The 15775-nt window shown below is 41.2% G+C and overlaps 2 protein-coding genes across 2 annotated transcripts in view; one reads left to right on the top strand and one right to left on the bottom strand.

Annotated features, from left to right (window-relative positions):
- Nucleotides 1–7517: 7517 nt before the first annotated feature.
- LOC134296110 (zinc finger protein 239-like) lies at nucleotides 7518–14104 on the bottom strand. The gene has a single exon (XM_062970207.1). It carries the CDS (start codon nucleotides 13772–13774, stop codon nucleotides 12605–12607), a length of 1170 nt encoding a protein of 389 aa, XP_062826277.1. The 5' UTR covers nucleotides 13775–14104; the 3' UTR covers nucleotides 7518–12604.
- Nucleotides 14105–14204: 100 nt separating this feature from the next.
- The window catches only part of faf2 (Fas associated factor family member 2), a 35914-nt gene continuing 34343 nt past the window's right edge, over nucleotides 14205–15775 (top strand). The window contains exon 1 of the mRNA XM_008121327.3: nucleotides 14205–14558. Coding sequence (XP_008119534.1) covers nucleotides 14220–14558 — 339 coding nt within the window. The 5' untranslated portion in view covers nucleotides 14205–14219. The remainder of the gene's footprint in view (nucleotides 14559–15775) is intronic.

Below are 15775 nucleotides of genomic sequence, written 5' to 3'. Positions count from 1 at the left end.
CCTTGAATTCTTCTGACGACGGCTATTCATCATCCCTTTGAGGCTTTCGGCTTATCTGCACCGTGGAAGCAGCTTTATTGCTTTTCTAGTTTGTTTATTTTCCAGCAATTAACTCTATTTGTTTTCCAAAGCTGAATTGAAGCGTTATTTAGTTTTTTATTGAATGCCAGCATGGGAAATTAGCGTGACTCGTTTTTGAGTTATTATTGTCCAATCTACTCTCGAAACACTGAAAAGTGAAGTGTTTCAAGGATATTTCCTGTGTTTATGTTATTTTCTGGCTTATCTTTGGAATAAACTCTGTTTTGTATGTTAACTGGCGTCTGACTCTTGACATCAGTGGTCTAATTGGAGCATGCGATAGGACATTCAGTAACTACTGTTGCTGATGCCCCGTTCACAAAGACATATATATTTATCAACTGGGAATAACATCTCACACAAGTGAATTTGAGATCAGGTATACACTAGTTTTCTAAGTGCCAATTATCAACGCCCTAAATTTCCAGCACCTGTTCAAGGGCCATGTTTATTTAGGGCAAGGGTGGGAATCATCTGATCCTCCAGATATTCTTGAAACTACAAATTACAGGAGTCTTGGCCAGCTTACTCCTATACTTGTGTAGGACTGGAGGCTTAAATATCAAAATATCAGACACTCTATTGGTATTTTTAAAAGCCAAACAAGCATACAGTTAGCACACATTAGACTTAGGTGATGTAATCAATGCCACAATTTAAAATGACGTTTGCATAGTTCCTGTTTGACCAAAAACATTGAATGTATGAAATTACTCTTCCAAAAACCTTACATATTCAAACCATTTTAAAATGTTCTGGAACAGAAAGCATCTCTTCTGCCCAATTGTTTCTTCATTGCCTAGCTTTCTTTGGCAATTTCTTGAGTCAATTTTAGTTTCTTGCTCCCATTCCCAAACATAACCTGGAAATTCTGCAGGATTCTTGAAATCTGATAGGTAAGAAAATGTTCTCCCTTTCCCTCCAGAGGTAGTCTTCAGCCTCTCCCTATCCTCTCTCTTGAGCTCAAGATGAAAACAGATTCTGGCTTGTTTTTAATCACATTCTGAGAAAACAGTCAGCAGAAAGATCGGTGACAAATTGGGACAGGTAACATAGGGAAGCATCTTCTACTGTCTTATTATTTTGAGCATTTAGTGATCATGATTTGTTATTGTTGCTGTTGTGTACTTTCAGGTCATTTCTGACTTATGGTGACCTAAGGTGACCTTTAAGGAGGGGGTTTCTCAGCAAGATTTGTTCAGAAGGGGTTTGTTTTTGTATTCCTCCGAGACTGAGAGAATATGACTCTCCCAGTAGGTTTTATTATCAACAAGCAGGGATTCCAGAGTAACTCAAACCACTGTTTCCCCAGGAAGCAGAATATTTCCCCAATTCCTTGCCATGGCATGTTAGGCTGAAACAGATACCTAAGAATGTCCTCCTTTATAAATTGATACTAGTCTCATTCCAGCTCAGATAACATCTGTGTGCTGCAACTCCTTTCAACTTACTGGCACTTCGGAGTATTTTGGTCCTTATTTGCATCCTGGAATTTGAAACTGTTGGTCTTCCAAATGGGTTCATGAAAATGTGAGTGAGTTTTCCGATACATTAGGGATGGTAAACCTTTGGCCTGTCAGATTTTTGGAGTACAGTTCTTACAATCATTTGTAATTTAGCCAAACATGGTAGAGCGAATAGGAGCAATAGGTTGAAAAATATAGAAAGCCATGTTTCCACAACCTTGCTGTGCCTGAAGGGTCATCCACATCTATGGCGTGCTTATATAGTACAACTAAAGTGTTGTCAATAGAAATATTCCCTCAAAGGAAGCATGTTAATGTCTGAAGGTATTTTATTTTCCCTTTAAAATAAAATAGAATTCTCAAGCAAATTGACTGGTTCTGTTTTAACATTTTGTTGTTGCTGTTTTGTTTATTTTTTACTATTCTTGTTGTTTGGATCCATTTGCAGTAAACCTTGGAAAACCTTCAAGGGTAGGGTATTGATGAATTAATGGAGTCATTAATATGGAACATTTCTGTTCTGGGAGCATGTTAGTCTTCTTTGATTCACGGCAGCCAGTCCACTTGATAAACTGGGACATTTCTCGTTCACCAGAATGCAAGAACTCAGATACATACAGCAGTAGGAGGGATGACGACGACATCTGAGTCTATTGGGAGATGTAACACAAACAAAAGGAAGTACTGACAGCACTTCATGGGGATTAGGTATGCAGGACCTCTGCAAAAAGTGAGAGGAAGCCTTTTTTTTTTTACCTGAGAGTTACTTCTCTGGGAAACTTTTGGTCTCCCAGCATGACTCTATGGCAGGCATGGGCAAACTTCAGCCCTCCATGTGTTTTGGACTTCAACTTGCACAATTCCTAACAGCTGGCAAAGTGGCTGGGATTTCTGGGAGTTAAGTCCAAAACTCCTGGAGGGCCAAGGTTTGTTCATACCTGCTCTATTGTAAACCTCTATTTGAGGTCACATGAGAGGACCTAGAGAGAAGATTTTAATTGAATCTGCAAATATTAAAATCTGCAAAAACTAAACCCATCAATGTGGAGGGCCAATTGTACTAAGAGTCATATATCTGGACTGTGGAGATTCCTGCCACAAGAATTGGCCACAGCCATCAAGGGGGATGTCTTTAAAGTAGTGGACAAATTCATGGAGGGTTCAGCTACTACTGTATGGTATCTCCAGAATCAGACATCATACCTCTCAATATCAACTGTTGTTTTTTGGAGGGTCATTTCCCTTCTTATGTATTTTTTAGAAGCATTGGCTGCCACTGTGTGAAATCTGCAAAAACTAAACCCATCAATGTGGAGGGCCAATTATACTAAGAATCATATATCTGAACTGTGAGTTGTATATCTGAACTAGATAGACCTTGGTCTAATCTACTGGGCTCCCTTTATGATCTTGTAATAATAATAATAATAATAATAATAATAATAATAATAATAATAATAATAATAATAATAAAAGTTATTTATACCCCACCTCCATCTCCCCCGAAGGGGACTCGGGGCGGCTTACATGGGTCAAGCCCAGATAAAAACAACAATATACAATACATCAATAGAAAAAAACATACACAATTATAAAATTTAAACATTAACCTATAAAAATAAAAATAGACTTAATAAAACATGGAATTAAAAACAGTGTGGTTATAATAATAGACTAGGTAAAGTGCACATTGTAAAAAATATAAACTCGAGATAACTGATAAGAACTTCTGCCTCACAGACTCTGCAGGAAGCCAAGGACTAAAGCAGAAGCCATTGTGCTTTGGGCTTTGCAGGAAAGTAGAGACTAAATCCTATTGTTGATTCTGTGAGGCACATAGAATCAATAGTAACTTGTTAAATCAATACTTATATAAGCTTCTTTGAGTCAATGGGAGGTGAGTGATTTCACTAACTGCGAAAAGTGGGTTCGGGCCCGGTGCGCTTTGCTACTCTCAAAAGATCAGATCTAAGACATGAACCAGGTTTGAAGACAATGAACAGAGGTTTATTCAATCTGGCCAGAAAGGATGTCAGTAGAGTTCACACTAAAAAAAAACTGACATAAGGCTTGCAGAGTCTGCGTTGACAGCCATTCAAAAGGGTGATTTGAGATTATTTGGTGAATAAAAGGCTGGTCTCACCCACAGTGAATTTACAGGTGCATATAAACTGATAATTCCAATTTCATAAATGGAAACCAGGAAATTTCCCAGTGCATGTAAACAGATTTATGAATAGGAGAGATGTTTATCAATGGGAGTTGTAATTTACATGAACACAATAGATATCCCATCAGTGAGACATGCATACATTAGTCGGCTTAGCCTGTTTCCTGTCCCACGTCATGAATTTAAGCAAGACAGATTTATACATTTGCAGTTCCAGTAACACTTTAAAGGTTTGATTTCGTTTGATTTAATTTGATGCAATTCATTTTAATGAAAGTGAATTTTATACACAAGAGGCGATATGGCTGGTCAAACTTTTACGCAGTTGAAGCAGAGCGGCATTTTGAAATGGCAAAATAGATAAAAGACAAAAATAATAATTCATGCTTAATCCATCCCTGTTTGTGTTTAATTAGGAGGGGGGTCAATTTCTCAATAACATGGGTACTTTATTAAGTTTTGATTTGGGCCTCTGTGATTCTGCCTGCATATTAATTGTCCATGCCTGCTTCTTTATACTTCCTTATCGACTTGTATATTTGAAATAAGTAAATGGAGCAAGAGAATACTTAAGAGTTCTTGGGTTAATCTTTAAGATGCCATTAGATTCCACACTACTACTTATTACCCCCCTTTTTTATGTTCCAACAAACTAACACAGTTATGTCTATGATGACATGCAAATACTTCACTGCTGATGGAAAATGGAGTTACGTAAATATTTATCTATGTGAATACTCATATCATTACATTAAGAACAGAGGAAACAGGCTGATTGATGAAAACTGACTGTCTTCCTCTGTGTTTTGGAATTATGAATTTTAACTCTGGCCCATAACTGTCCAGTGTCAAGCATAATCTTTATTCCCTCACAAGGAGGGAAGTTTAGTGTCTTCTCTTGACTAAGGCAAGAATCAATTAACAAATAGCATGTTCTGTTTTCAGAAATTGTTACTTCTTTATCCCATGATCTTTCTAGGCAATGTGGTTGCAGGTACCGTAACCACATTGCCTAGACCTCTATTTGAGGTCACATGAGATAATCTATTATCTGTAGCATAAGGGAAAAATCTGTTCAGTGGGTACAGTCTTCATCTCAAGACTGGGTCTAAAGTGCTCAATGTAAAATAACGTGTATATTACTTCCCCCACCCTCTGTAAATAAACAGGATACATAAAATTAAATGCATAGGTGTTTAGCTGCACATGGAACAATCACGTATACTGTAAAAATGTCTCCAATCATGCATACCAGCAATGGAAACCATACCACCAAGAGGGATGGGTCGCCTATGAGGTGTTTGGACCCCCTTTCCCATATTTCCAGTAGTTAAAAAAGTTCAGCACAGACCCTCATAATATTTTTGATTGAAAAAATAGTCTATACATTTATACAAAAATGTCTATAAGACAGACATTTTTGTCAAGTAGAGCTGTTTTATTTTATAATAGAGGATTACTATCATATTCAGTATACTTGGAGAGCATCTACGCTGTAAAAATAATACTATTGAATAATGGGAGTTGTCGTTTTACAAGGTCTTCAGTCTTTCCTGCCTTAGAGTATGGTGGCTAACCAAACTAGAAATTTCAGGATTCCATAGCATTGAGTTATGGAAGTTAAAGTGGTGTCAAGCTGCATTAGTTCTACAGGTAGGTGCACCCTGGGTAATTATATATTTTTTTAATAAATGGGGAGAATCAAATCAAATCCAGACTTCCCAGTCAGAACATCCTGCTTAAATTTGGAACTTCTGTTTCCCTTCTTTCTCCTCAAATTCTCTGTTTTATTAGATCAATATGCCTGATGGAAAATAGTAGAGAATTAAAAAAAACTACTGATTTTTTAGTGATATTTTGGTTGGTCGTAATAATGATATGATCAAAATGTGAGTTTCAGATTTCCTATTGAGTCTCTTTTCAGAAAACAGAGAAATCTCTGTCTGAAAGACATGGGTTCATTATTGTTCAGTGGAATTTAAGGCATGAGATACTCTTGCTCATACATCAGTTTCCACAAATTATAAGTTAAAGCAAAGCATAAACAATACTTTTTCTAGCTTTGGTTACTCAAACCCTTCATTTATCATTAATATAGCACCCACCAACCTGCCTCTGTCTCTTGGCAGCCTTGGACTGCAACCTTCTGCCCTTGTGGTTCTACATATCTGCCTTGGCAAACTGAAGCACTACATGTGCCACATCCTGACTCTTAAAGGTGCATTTGGAAGTTCTGTAGACTTAAAAGGCAAACAGTAACTTCAAAAGTGCTGTCAAAATAGCAACTGACAATTGCTGACCTCTAGTGGTGGCCTAATTTGCACCAACTGTTAACCAATCATAATATGAGGATTTATTCATAACAGTTTGAGGCCTCTTCCATACAGCTGAATAAAATTTCACATTATTTACTTTGAACTGGAATATATGGCAATGTGGACTCAATTCAAAGCAAATATTGTGGGATTTTCTGCCTTGGTATTCTGGATTTTATAGCTGTGTGGAAGGGCCCTAAGAAACATCACGTTGCCTCATTTTTTGCCATCCTTAAGGCATTTACTTTTAAGCTGTGACTCCTGACTCCAAACGGAGTCCCCTTAGCTCATTGTCGGGATCATGAAAGATTTGACAACAGTAAAAGGTTTCTGAACATCTACACATTTGCACAATTCTGTTGGCTACAACAGTGCAGTGTTTATAGTGGACTCTGCAGAAAATGCTTCAGCTATACTTCATAAAAAGCGAAAGCAGCCTGTTTAGCAAGCCTTGCAAAAAGATTTCCGAAACTTTTTTACTGTTGCCAAATTTTTGTAACTACAACATAACTGAAGGGAGCCCACAGTATAAGAAGCAGTGCCTTAGAGCACACATCCATGTTTTTCAGATTTACTTTAAAACCCACTTTTCTTTTAATACATTTCCATTCTATACATTTAAAATTAAAGTCTCTTTCTTGCCTATATGGCTTCTTCATTTACAAGTTTGATTATCTCTTTGTAGAATGAATGCAGTATGATGCCACTTGAGGGGCCAGGACTCAAGGTTGTGGGATCATGGGAGTTATAGTTTGGTGAAGCACCAGGACTTATTGGCAGAGAAGGCTCAAGACCTTGTTAAACCATAACTCCAAAAAGTCCATAGCATTTAGCCGTGTCAGTTAAAGTGGTGCCAAGCTGTATTCATTCTACATTATAGAGCTGCATTATAGAGCGGCATTATGGAGCTGCTTCTAGCATATCAGAAAGATAGGACATTTAGCCTTGTTTAATTTTGCCCCTTCCTACTGCCGAGTTGCGCAGGCCCGATCTACACTGTGGGATTAGCGCAGTTTGGCATATTTTAGTGGCCATGGTTTAATGCTGAGGAATCTTGGGAGTTGTAGTTTTAGAAGGTCTCCTGCCTCTCCTGCCAAAGAGGGCTAGCCTCTCACCAAACCACAACTCCCAGGATTCCATAGCATTGAGCCACAGGAGTCAAGGGGGTCTCAAACTGCATTTAACTCTACAGTATAGATGTACCCTCAGTCTCTAAGGTACTGCAAAATCCCTTTGCATATTAGTATTCAAACACAATTACACTAAAATCTGAATTTTTCCATTGGCTTTGTTTGCTAGCTGTCACTTTTGTCACTCGGGGTCCAAAAACTAATACTAATACTACTACTAATAATACTTTATTTATAACCCGCTCTGTCTTCCCAAGGGGAATCAGGGCAGTTTCCAAACAAAAATGGGCAAACATTCAATGCCTTAATGAAAACAAACAATCAAATCAAACAAATGAATACAACAATATTAATGTGAACTTATAACTAACCAAAAGTAAATAATTTTTATTAATAGATTTTTATTACATTTCTATTTGTTTCGTTACAAAAAAACCATCTCGACAATTCACATAGTTAGTTTTTCTTTCTTCTGTTATGCTACCCATCTCCAGAGTCCTTCTTTTCTTTATAATCCCACTAGAACCTAATTTCTTCTGGTGGGGGTTGATTCCCATCTTCTTTCCTTAATATTTCTTCAATAAATGTTTTCAATATACTTTCAAAATTATTATTCTTCCTTAGGCCTTTTTAAACCTTTAGATTATATGTTAATTTATCATTTATTGCTAATTTCCAAATTTCCTTATACCATTCTTCTATCTTAATTTCTTCTTTTTATTTTTTGCTATTAATAGCCTTGCAGTCATTAACATGTTAAAAGTTAGCTCTACAAGTTAACTTTTCAAGTTAGCTGGCATTGCCCTTCCTGACGTGCAATGGGAAGTTGCTGCTAACTGTGAGAAACAAGGTCGAACATTGTGAAAGCCACCCACTGCATGACTATCAGCTTCCTCCCACCAGACTCAAATCAAGGAAGGGCTTCATGAGAACCACCACTCCTCTTGATGTTCCTCCAGCAACAGCAAGAGTGTCCCTCTGCGCAGCTAAACCAGGCAATTCTAACTGGATGGCCCCCCATGAGGGTCTTCCTCCAGGGGCAAACCTGGAATCAGCAACTTGGAAGTCCCTAAATAGACTGAGAAGCGGAGTGGGCAGATCAAAAGACAACCTGGCAAGATGGCACTACCTGGAGGAATCCTCCATCTTGTGTGACTGTGGAGCAGAACTAATAACTCTGCATATGTATGCTTGCCCACAATGTCCTACCTCATGTATGGAGGAAGAGTTGTTTAAAGCTACGGACAATGCGGTCGCTGTTGCCCACTTTTGGTCTAAAACTATTTAGTTGCTTGTGATTTCCTTTATTTCATCACTTTAAAATGTATTTATTACTAGCTTGGGGACCCGGCAGTGCCCGGGTTATTAGAAAAAGGCATTATTTGTCTTTGAATGTTATGTATTCTGTTTAGAGTAGGTGATCTACAATTCCCAGAATCATGGGTCAATCCTCCCCAAACCCTGCCAGTATTCAAAGTTGGCCATTTTGGATCTGTATGCCAAGTATGGTCCAGATCCATCATTGGCTGGGTTCAGTGGTCTTTGTGAAGTACAACTCCCAGAATGAAGGCCCATTCCTACAAACCCCTGCAGTATGTTTAGTTGGTTATGAGGTTTCTGTGTGCGAAGTCTAGTCCCGGTCCATTGTCGGTGGGGGTCACTGTTTCTCTGGATGCAGATGAACTATAATTCCTTTTCCCCCAAACTTGTCCAATATGTTGCATTGGTTATGGGGACCCTGTGTGTCAACTTTGGTCCTGGTACATGATTGGTGGGGTTCAATTGTAGGTGAACTATAAATCCCAGTACCTACTACTCTCAAATCTCCAGGACAATTCCCCTCCAAACCCCCAATATTCAAATCTGGGCATATCAGGTATGGATGGGAAATGTGGTCCAGACCCATCATTGTTTGGGTTTACAGCGTTCTGAGTGTAGGTGAACTATAACTCCTATAAATTCCCCAGTAGGAGTCACAATGGTCTGACTTGATGCAGGGTAAACTACAACTTCAGTCTCCCAAAGTCCTGCAGTAAGTTTAATTGCAGCTCAATTCTGTTGTTTGTTTTGCAGACAGATTGGAAAGGGAAGGGGGAATAGGCGGGGTAATGCAAATTCCACAGCAATGGAGAACCTTGGGATGCCTGCCTGTGGTGCAAGGGCAGTAGGCTGGGTCATGCAAATTCCATAGCAATGGAGAACCCTGGAATGCCTGCCTGTGGTGGAAGAAATAGCAAAATGTAGGATGAAATTGTCCCCAAATGAAAGCATTCCTTGGGTGGTGGTTTGTAGTGTTTGGGGAGGACATTGGCAGGGGTTGGGCTACATGTTCATGGTGCTCGCTGTAACCTCAATGTCATTGCAAAGGGGTGACTTACTAGCTTTTGAGCAGTGGGAAGTGTAGCCTATTTGTGGAGGCTGGAGTCTGTCTGTATGAGCGGACATGCATGCCACATACACACATAAGGGTTTTCAGTTTTATTATGGATTTAGATTAGGCAGATTTAGATTAGATTAGATTAAGATAGATTAGATTAGATGCAATGCTTTTGATACGAAATAAATAAATAAGTTGTTAGCATCATCATTATCAAAATCTTTTCATTTTCTTTCAATTCATCTGTATCATAAATTGATAACTGTATAGTCACCGGGTTTAATTTTTTTTCTTCATAATATTCTCTACTATAACTTTTCCACAAAATCTCTGTACATATTTACTTTGCCACCACGTGTGAATATACATTCCCCTTTTTGGCAACCCCTCCAACATTTTTCTGAACAGCTCTTGTCTAATTTGTGTATCTTTGTCGGAGTCAAGCACCATTTCCATAATATCTTGGAGTTTTTATTCTAATTGATAAATTCTTGAGGAGTCTTGCTCTCCACAATTTTTCCCAATTTCTTTCTCCTATTTTTATTCCCAATTCTTCCTCCCATAGTTCCCTTGTTTGTATACCTTTTCTACCCCTTTAATCTCTGTTAATATTTTGTATATCATACTAGTTATCCCTTTCTGATACTCATTTTCTTCTTTAGTCTTGTTTTAATATTATGTTTTCAAATTTTGTTGGTTCTCTTTCCAGGAGCTCTTTCCTTTCCAATTTTTGAACCACTGGTCCAGTTAAGCCCAATGGAGCTATTATATATTTAATTCACCTAGGACTTCCTTAATACTGTTCTCCTTTATTTGTTCCATCCAGCTTCCAATTTTGTCTAATTCCTTCCTTTCAACTCCTTATCCATCACATTTTTTTTAGATTTTTAGGAAATTCCCCCTCCATTATAACTTGGATTATTTTAGAATTTCCTTTGATTAGGTAGTTCTTATATTTGTTCCATATTATTAATATTTCTTTTAATTGTATATTTCCCATTTGGTTAATTTCCTTTTTTGAGTGTTAAAAATACATTTTCTAATCTCATTTCTATATCTTTAGTATTTATTTCCATCCAATATGTGTCAGCTTTGTTTAGCATCCCTTCTACGTCTCAATTGGTTTGCTTCATAATAACTTTTAATTTCGAGTAGTCCTAATTCTCCTTCTTTTTGTAGTTTGTACCAGAAGCATTTCTTTATTCTATTCTATTTTCCCGTTATTGCAAAATTTGTTTGTTATATGCTGCCATTTATTCAATTCAATTTCTGAGATTTTGAGGGGTATCATTCTAAATATAAAATTTACTTTGGGTAAGATTTTCATTTTAAATAAAGCTATTCTGCTAAACCAGGATAAGTGTGCATTGTTATATTCAATTAATCTTTTTTCTGTCTCTTTCCTTAATACTGTACCTCTAATTTTTTCCCCTTTCCATTTCACTTAAATCCTTAGTTACTACTACTCCCAGATATTTTATATTTACAGTTATTTTTCTCTCCTTCTGATTTTTGAAATCTTCCTCTTCTTGTATAGTTAAATAAAATCATTTCTGATTTTTTCCCCAGTTTATTTTCAGCCCTGTTATTTCTTCAAACTTTTTATATGCTCTCCTATTATTTTTATTTTATCTGTCATTCCTTTTAGTGTCAAAATGGTGTTGGCAAACAAGCTAATTTTATCTGATTCTTGTCCTATCCCTATTAATTTATCATCACTCCTAATTACATTTGCTAATATTTCTATTTTGATTGCAAATAATATTAGGACATCCCTACCTAGTCCCTCGTTACTTTTATTCTGTCGGTTATTCCATTGTTTACTAACACCTGGATATAACTATAGTTATATATTCAGTTATATAACTTTATATAGTTATATACAGTAAATAAATTAAAAACAACAATACAAAGGTATGTTGCTATCTGCCCCCCAAAAGCTAGTCTTTTCCAGAAACTTTTTTATCACAAGATCTCAGCCCCTCTCATTTCAGCAAGCCTTCACAGATCATCCCAGAGATCTGTGATACTTTCCTTGAGGAGAAAGAGGTCAGGTTAACCCAGTGATTCCCAAAGTAGGCGCTACCACCCCCCGGTGGGCGCTGGAGCAATCCAGGGGGGTGGTCATGGCATCTATTAGGACATGGGGCGGGGCCAGAGGAGGGGCGGGGCCTCTTGACAAGTGCCGGAGACAGGACTGAGCACCTGAGGCGCCTGTTAGGACACACAGGGGCAGAGCTAGAGGAGTGAGCGTGGCTTCTTCCCAAGAGCCCGAGACAGGGCTGAGAAGCTATACCTCTCCTGAGGCGCTTGTTGGGACACAAAGGGCGGAGTTAGGGAAGGGGGCGGGGCCACCTTCCAAGAGCTCGAGACAGGGCTGAGCCTCTATACCTCTCCTTAGAGGCCTTTTAGGACTAAAGGGCGGGTCTTGGGGAGGGGCCTCTTCCCAAGAGCGCGAGGCAGGGCTGAACCTCTGTATACCTCCCCTGAGGCACTTGTTAGAACACGGGGGCAGGGTATAGAGGTTCAGCCCCATCAGGCACTTGGGAAGAGGCCCACCACCCTCCTCTAGCCCCACCTCCTGTGTCCTGGCAGGCACCACAGGACAGGGATAGAAGCTCAACCCTGCCCCAGAGCTCGTAACTCCGCCCATCCCAGTCCTGGCTACCCATTTGTGGCCCCGCCCACCTCCCCTCGCATCCCTGCATCTTGGACTAGTGGAGAGGCTCAGCCCTGCCCTCTTGAGCAGGAGCCATGCCCACTCCTCTAAGCCACGCCCCCCTTTCCAGGGGGCACTGAGTCATATTTTTTCTGGAAAGGGGGCAGCAGGCCAAATAAGTTTGGGAACCACTGGGTTAGCCCCTTCAAAAATGGCTAAATTACTAAGAAGAGTCATCCTCTGTGGGGGAACAGCATCCAGCAGCAATCAAGCCAGGCCATACAGACTGCTGTCCATGACAAACAGAGAACAAGGTGGCAGTCTTCCTTTTTGCTTCAATTTTCCCATTCTTTGCCTGCCTGTGGAGGGATGGGACCCTTGTCAGGGGTATTTAGAATTAGGAAACTCAAAGGCAGGTCTCTTCCTTTAGCTGTGCGTGGGTCCTTTGATGGAAACGCAGATTATTACTGTGACGGAAGCTCTTTCCACAGTCCATGCATTGATATGACTTCTCTCCTGTGTGGCTTCTTTGATGGATACGCAGATTTCCACTCTGACTGAAGCTCCTTCCACATTCCATGCACCGATGTGGCTTCTCTCCTGTGTGGGTCCTTTGATGGGCACACAGACTGCCACTCCGATTGAAGCTCTTTCCACACTGCATACATTGATACGGCTTCTCCTCTGTGTGAATCCTTTGATGGGAACGTAGATCTCCACTGTGACTGAAGCTCTTTCCACATTCCATGCATCGATACGGCTTCTCCCCTGTGTGGGTTCTTTCATGGGAATGCAGCTGTCCACTCCGACTGAAGCTCTTTCCACAGTCCATGCATTGATGTGGCTTCTCCCCTGTGTGGGTCCTTTGATGGAAATGCAGATGTCCACTGTGACTGAAGCTCTTTCCACAGTCCATGCATTGATATGGCTTCTCCCCTGTGTGGGTCCTTTGATGGGAACTCAGCTGTCCACTCCAACTGAAGCTCTTTCCACATTCCATGCATTGATATGGCTTCTCCCCTGTGTGTGTCCTTTGATGGGATTGCAGACCATCACTCCGACTGAAGCTCTTTCCGCATTCGATACACTGATGTGGCTTCTCCCCTGTGTGTGTCCTTTGATGGAAACGCAGGTGTCCACTCCAACTGAAGCTCTTTCCACATTCCACGCATTGATACGGCTTCTCCCCTGTGTGGGTCTTTTGATGGGATTGCAGAGCGTCACTCCGACTGAAGCTCTTTCCACATTCCTCGCATTGATACGGCTTCTCCCCTGTGTGGGTCCTTTGATGGGAACGTAGGTGTCCATTCTGACTGAAGCTCTTTCCGCATTCCATGCATGTATATGTCTTCTCTCCTGTATGAGTTTGTTGATCTTTAGTAAGAGAACATTTCCCACAGTCCATACAGTTATGAAGCTTTCCCCCTGTATGTGATGTAGAACAGGGATGGAGATTACAGGGTTGTTGTATGTTTTCCGGGCTGTATGGCCATGTTCTAGAAGTATTCTCTCCTGACGTTTCGCCCACATCTATGGCAGGCATCCTCAGAGGTTGTGAGGGATGGAGATTTTCCATTCTTTTTTATTTATAATTCAAATATTATGCCAGAGGTGCACATATATGAACTCATACAGGATTTCCTCATCTCGGTCCCCTTAGCCTTCTTTCCCAAGCCCCTTTTTTAACAGCACATCCTCTCTTTCCTCCAAGTATGTCGCTTGAAATATGTTTCCCCTACTCGTTCCTTGTTCTTGCTAGTACAGTGAACCTTCATTTGAGTCCCAAGGCATCCCTAAGACAAAGCTCTCACAGAATCTGCTTCACAGGCCTCGTTCGGGCGTTCCCTCCTCCTTCCTCCTCTCCCGTCATTGAGGAAGTCCATTTCCCTCCCCCGGAAGTGGCCCCGCCCTTGCTGTTATTTATCCGTCTCATTATTATATGTATATCCCGCTTCATCTCTCTAAATAGAGACCCAAAGCGGGTATTATTGGAAAGCACAGCCTCAAGAGAATAAAAAGATATGGTGCCTGCATCGGATTCCTACGCTCATTCGTGTATGTATGTACATAACAAACGGCATACTTTGGAAAAGTTCCCTGTAGCCATTCTCGCCGCGGGGGCTTCTGGGAATTGTAGTCTCGGAGATCAGCTTCCGGTCTTCCGAGAAGCGTCCCCTCGCATTCCCCTCCCTTCGGCCCCGCCCCCTCGGCACGTGCGCATGGAAGCGAGCGGAAGTTTCGAATTGTCGCGTCACGTCCGGCGAGTGACGCCGTCGCGGGTCAGAGGCGGCAGGAAAATGGCGGCTCCAGAGGAGCGGGAGCTGTCGGCGGAACAGACGGAGAAGCTGCTTCAGTTTCAGGTGTTGGCGCCGGGCGCGGAAGGCGGGGGCGTGCGGGAGGCGGCCGTGAGAGCCGGGCTAGCCGCCACTACGACACCCCGGGCTTCCTTAGGCGCGGCGGGGCCCTTAGAGGAGCAGGGGCGGCTTGGCCTGAGTTTGGGACTGGAGGCGGGGCGGCGGCGGAGCCTCGCGTGGGCGGCTCTGTGTGGGAGAGGGCCCGTTTCATGAGTGCAGGCGGAGCCATCTATCGACTGCGGCCAGCCTGTAGCCCCCCTCGTGGCGCACTCCCTTGCGGGCGGGATCTTGGCCTCGATTTAGGCCCTTTCCACATAGGGTAGGAGCCACGCTTGAGGTTGGGTAGAGTTGATTTGCGGGAAATAATAAGCAAATTTGGAAACGTTGCTGATTTCGTTGTCGACGGCTTTAATGGTCGGAATCACTGCGTTGCCGTGAGTTCTCCGGGCTGTATGGCCATACTCCAGAAGCATTCTCTCCTGGTTGTTTCTCAGTATGCTGTATCCAGGTTGGTTCATCAAGTGCTCTGCTATGGCTGACTTCTCTGGTTGAGTTAGTCTGCCGTGCTTCTCATGTTCAGACACGAATCAAGGAACATGACGAACGCAACCAGAGAAGCCATAGCAGAGCGCTTAGTGAATGAACCTGGACGCAGCCTATTATTTGAGAACACAGAAATGCTGGACCACTCCAACAGCCACCATGTCAGACAACACAGAGAAGCCATTGAAATCCACAACCCTTGGACAATTCCAACAGAAAGGAGGAAACTGTGAAAATGAACAAAATCTTGCTAACAGTAGTTAAAACACTCTAAATAAACAGTAAATAAAGAAAAACACTGAAAACTGGAATTCCAGACATGAAACAATCAAGGCCAGCTACCACCTCCCAACAAAGGAATCCCTAAAGCAGGAATCAGCCAGGCCTTCAAGCTGGCAATGCCATTAAATGCTAATCTAGGTAATTAATTACAACATTCACACTTGCTTCCAACAGACAAGAGTTCTTTCTCTTACCCTGGACCTTCCACAGAGATATCAACTTCCCTTGCCTAGTTTCTAGTATACCTCACAACCTCCGAGTTTGTCTGCTATAGATGTGGGTGAAATGTCAGGAAAGAATGCTTCTGGAACATGACCATACAGTCTGGAAAACTCACAGCAACCCCGTAGCTGATTTCATTGCCTCTTAATATTGCATCAATAGCAGCAACTATATCA

The sequence above is a fragment of the Anolis carolinensis genome, chromosome 2, assembly GCF_035594765.1.
Source record: "Anolis carolinensis isolate JA03-04 chromosome 2, rAnoCar3.1.pri, whole genome shotgun sequence".
NCBI lineage: Eukaryota > Metazoa > Chordata > Lepidosauria > Squamata > Dactyloidae > Anolis > Anolis carolinensis.
Note: the sequence above shows the minus strand (reverse complement) of the source record. Positions and strands in the feature narration are given on the sequence as shown.

Bases quoted from the DNA above. Each gene is read 5' to 3' on its own strand.
- LOC134296110 (XM_062970207.1), bottom strand. From the start codon at position 13,774: ATGGAAAATCTCCATCCCTCACAACCTCTGAGGATGCCTGCCATAGAT.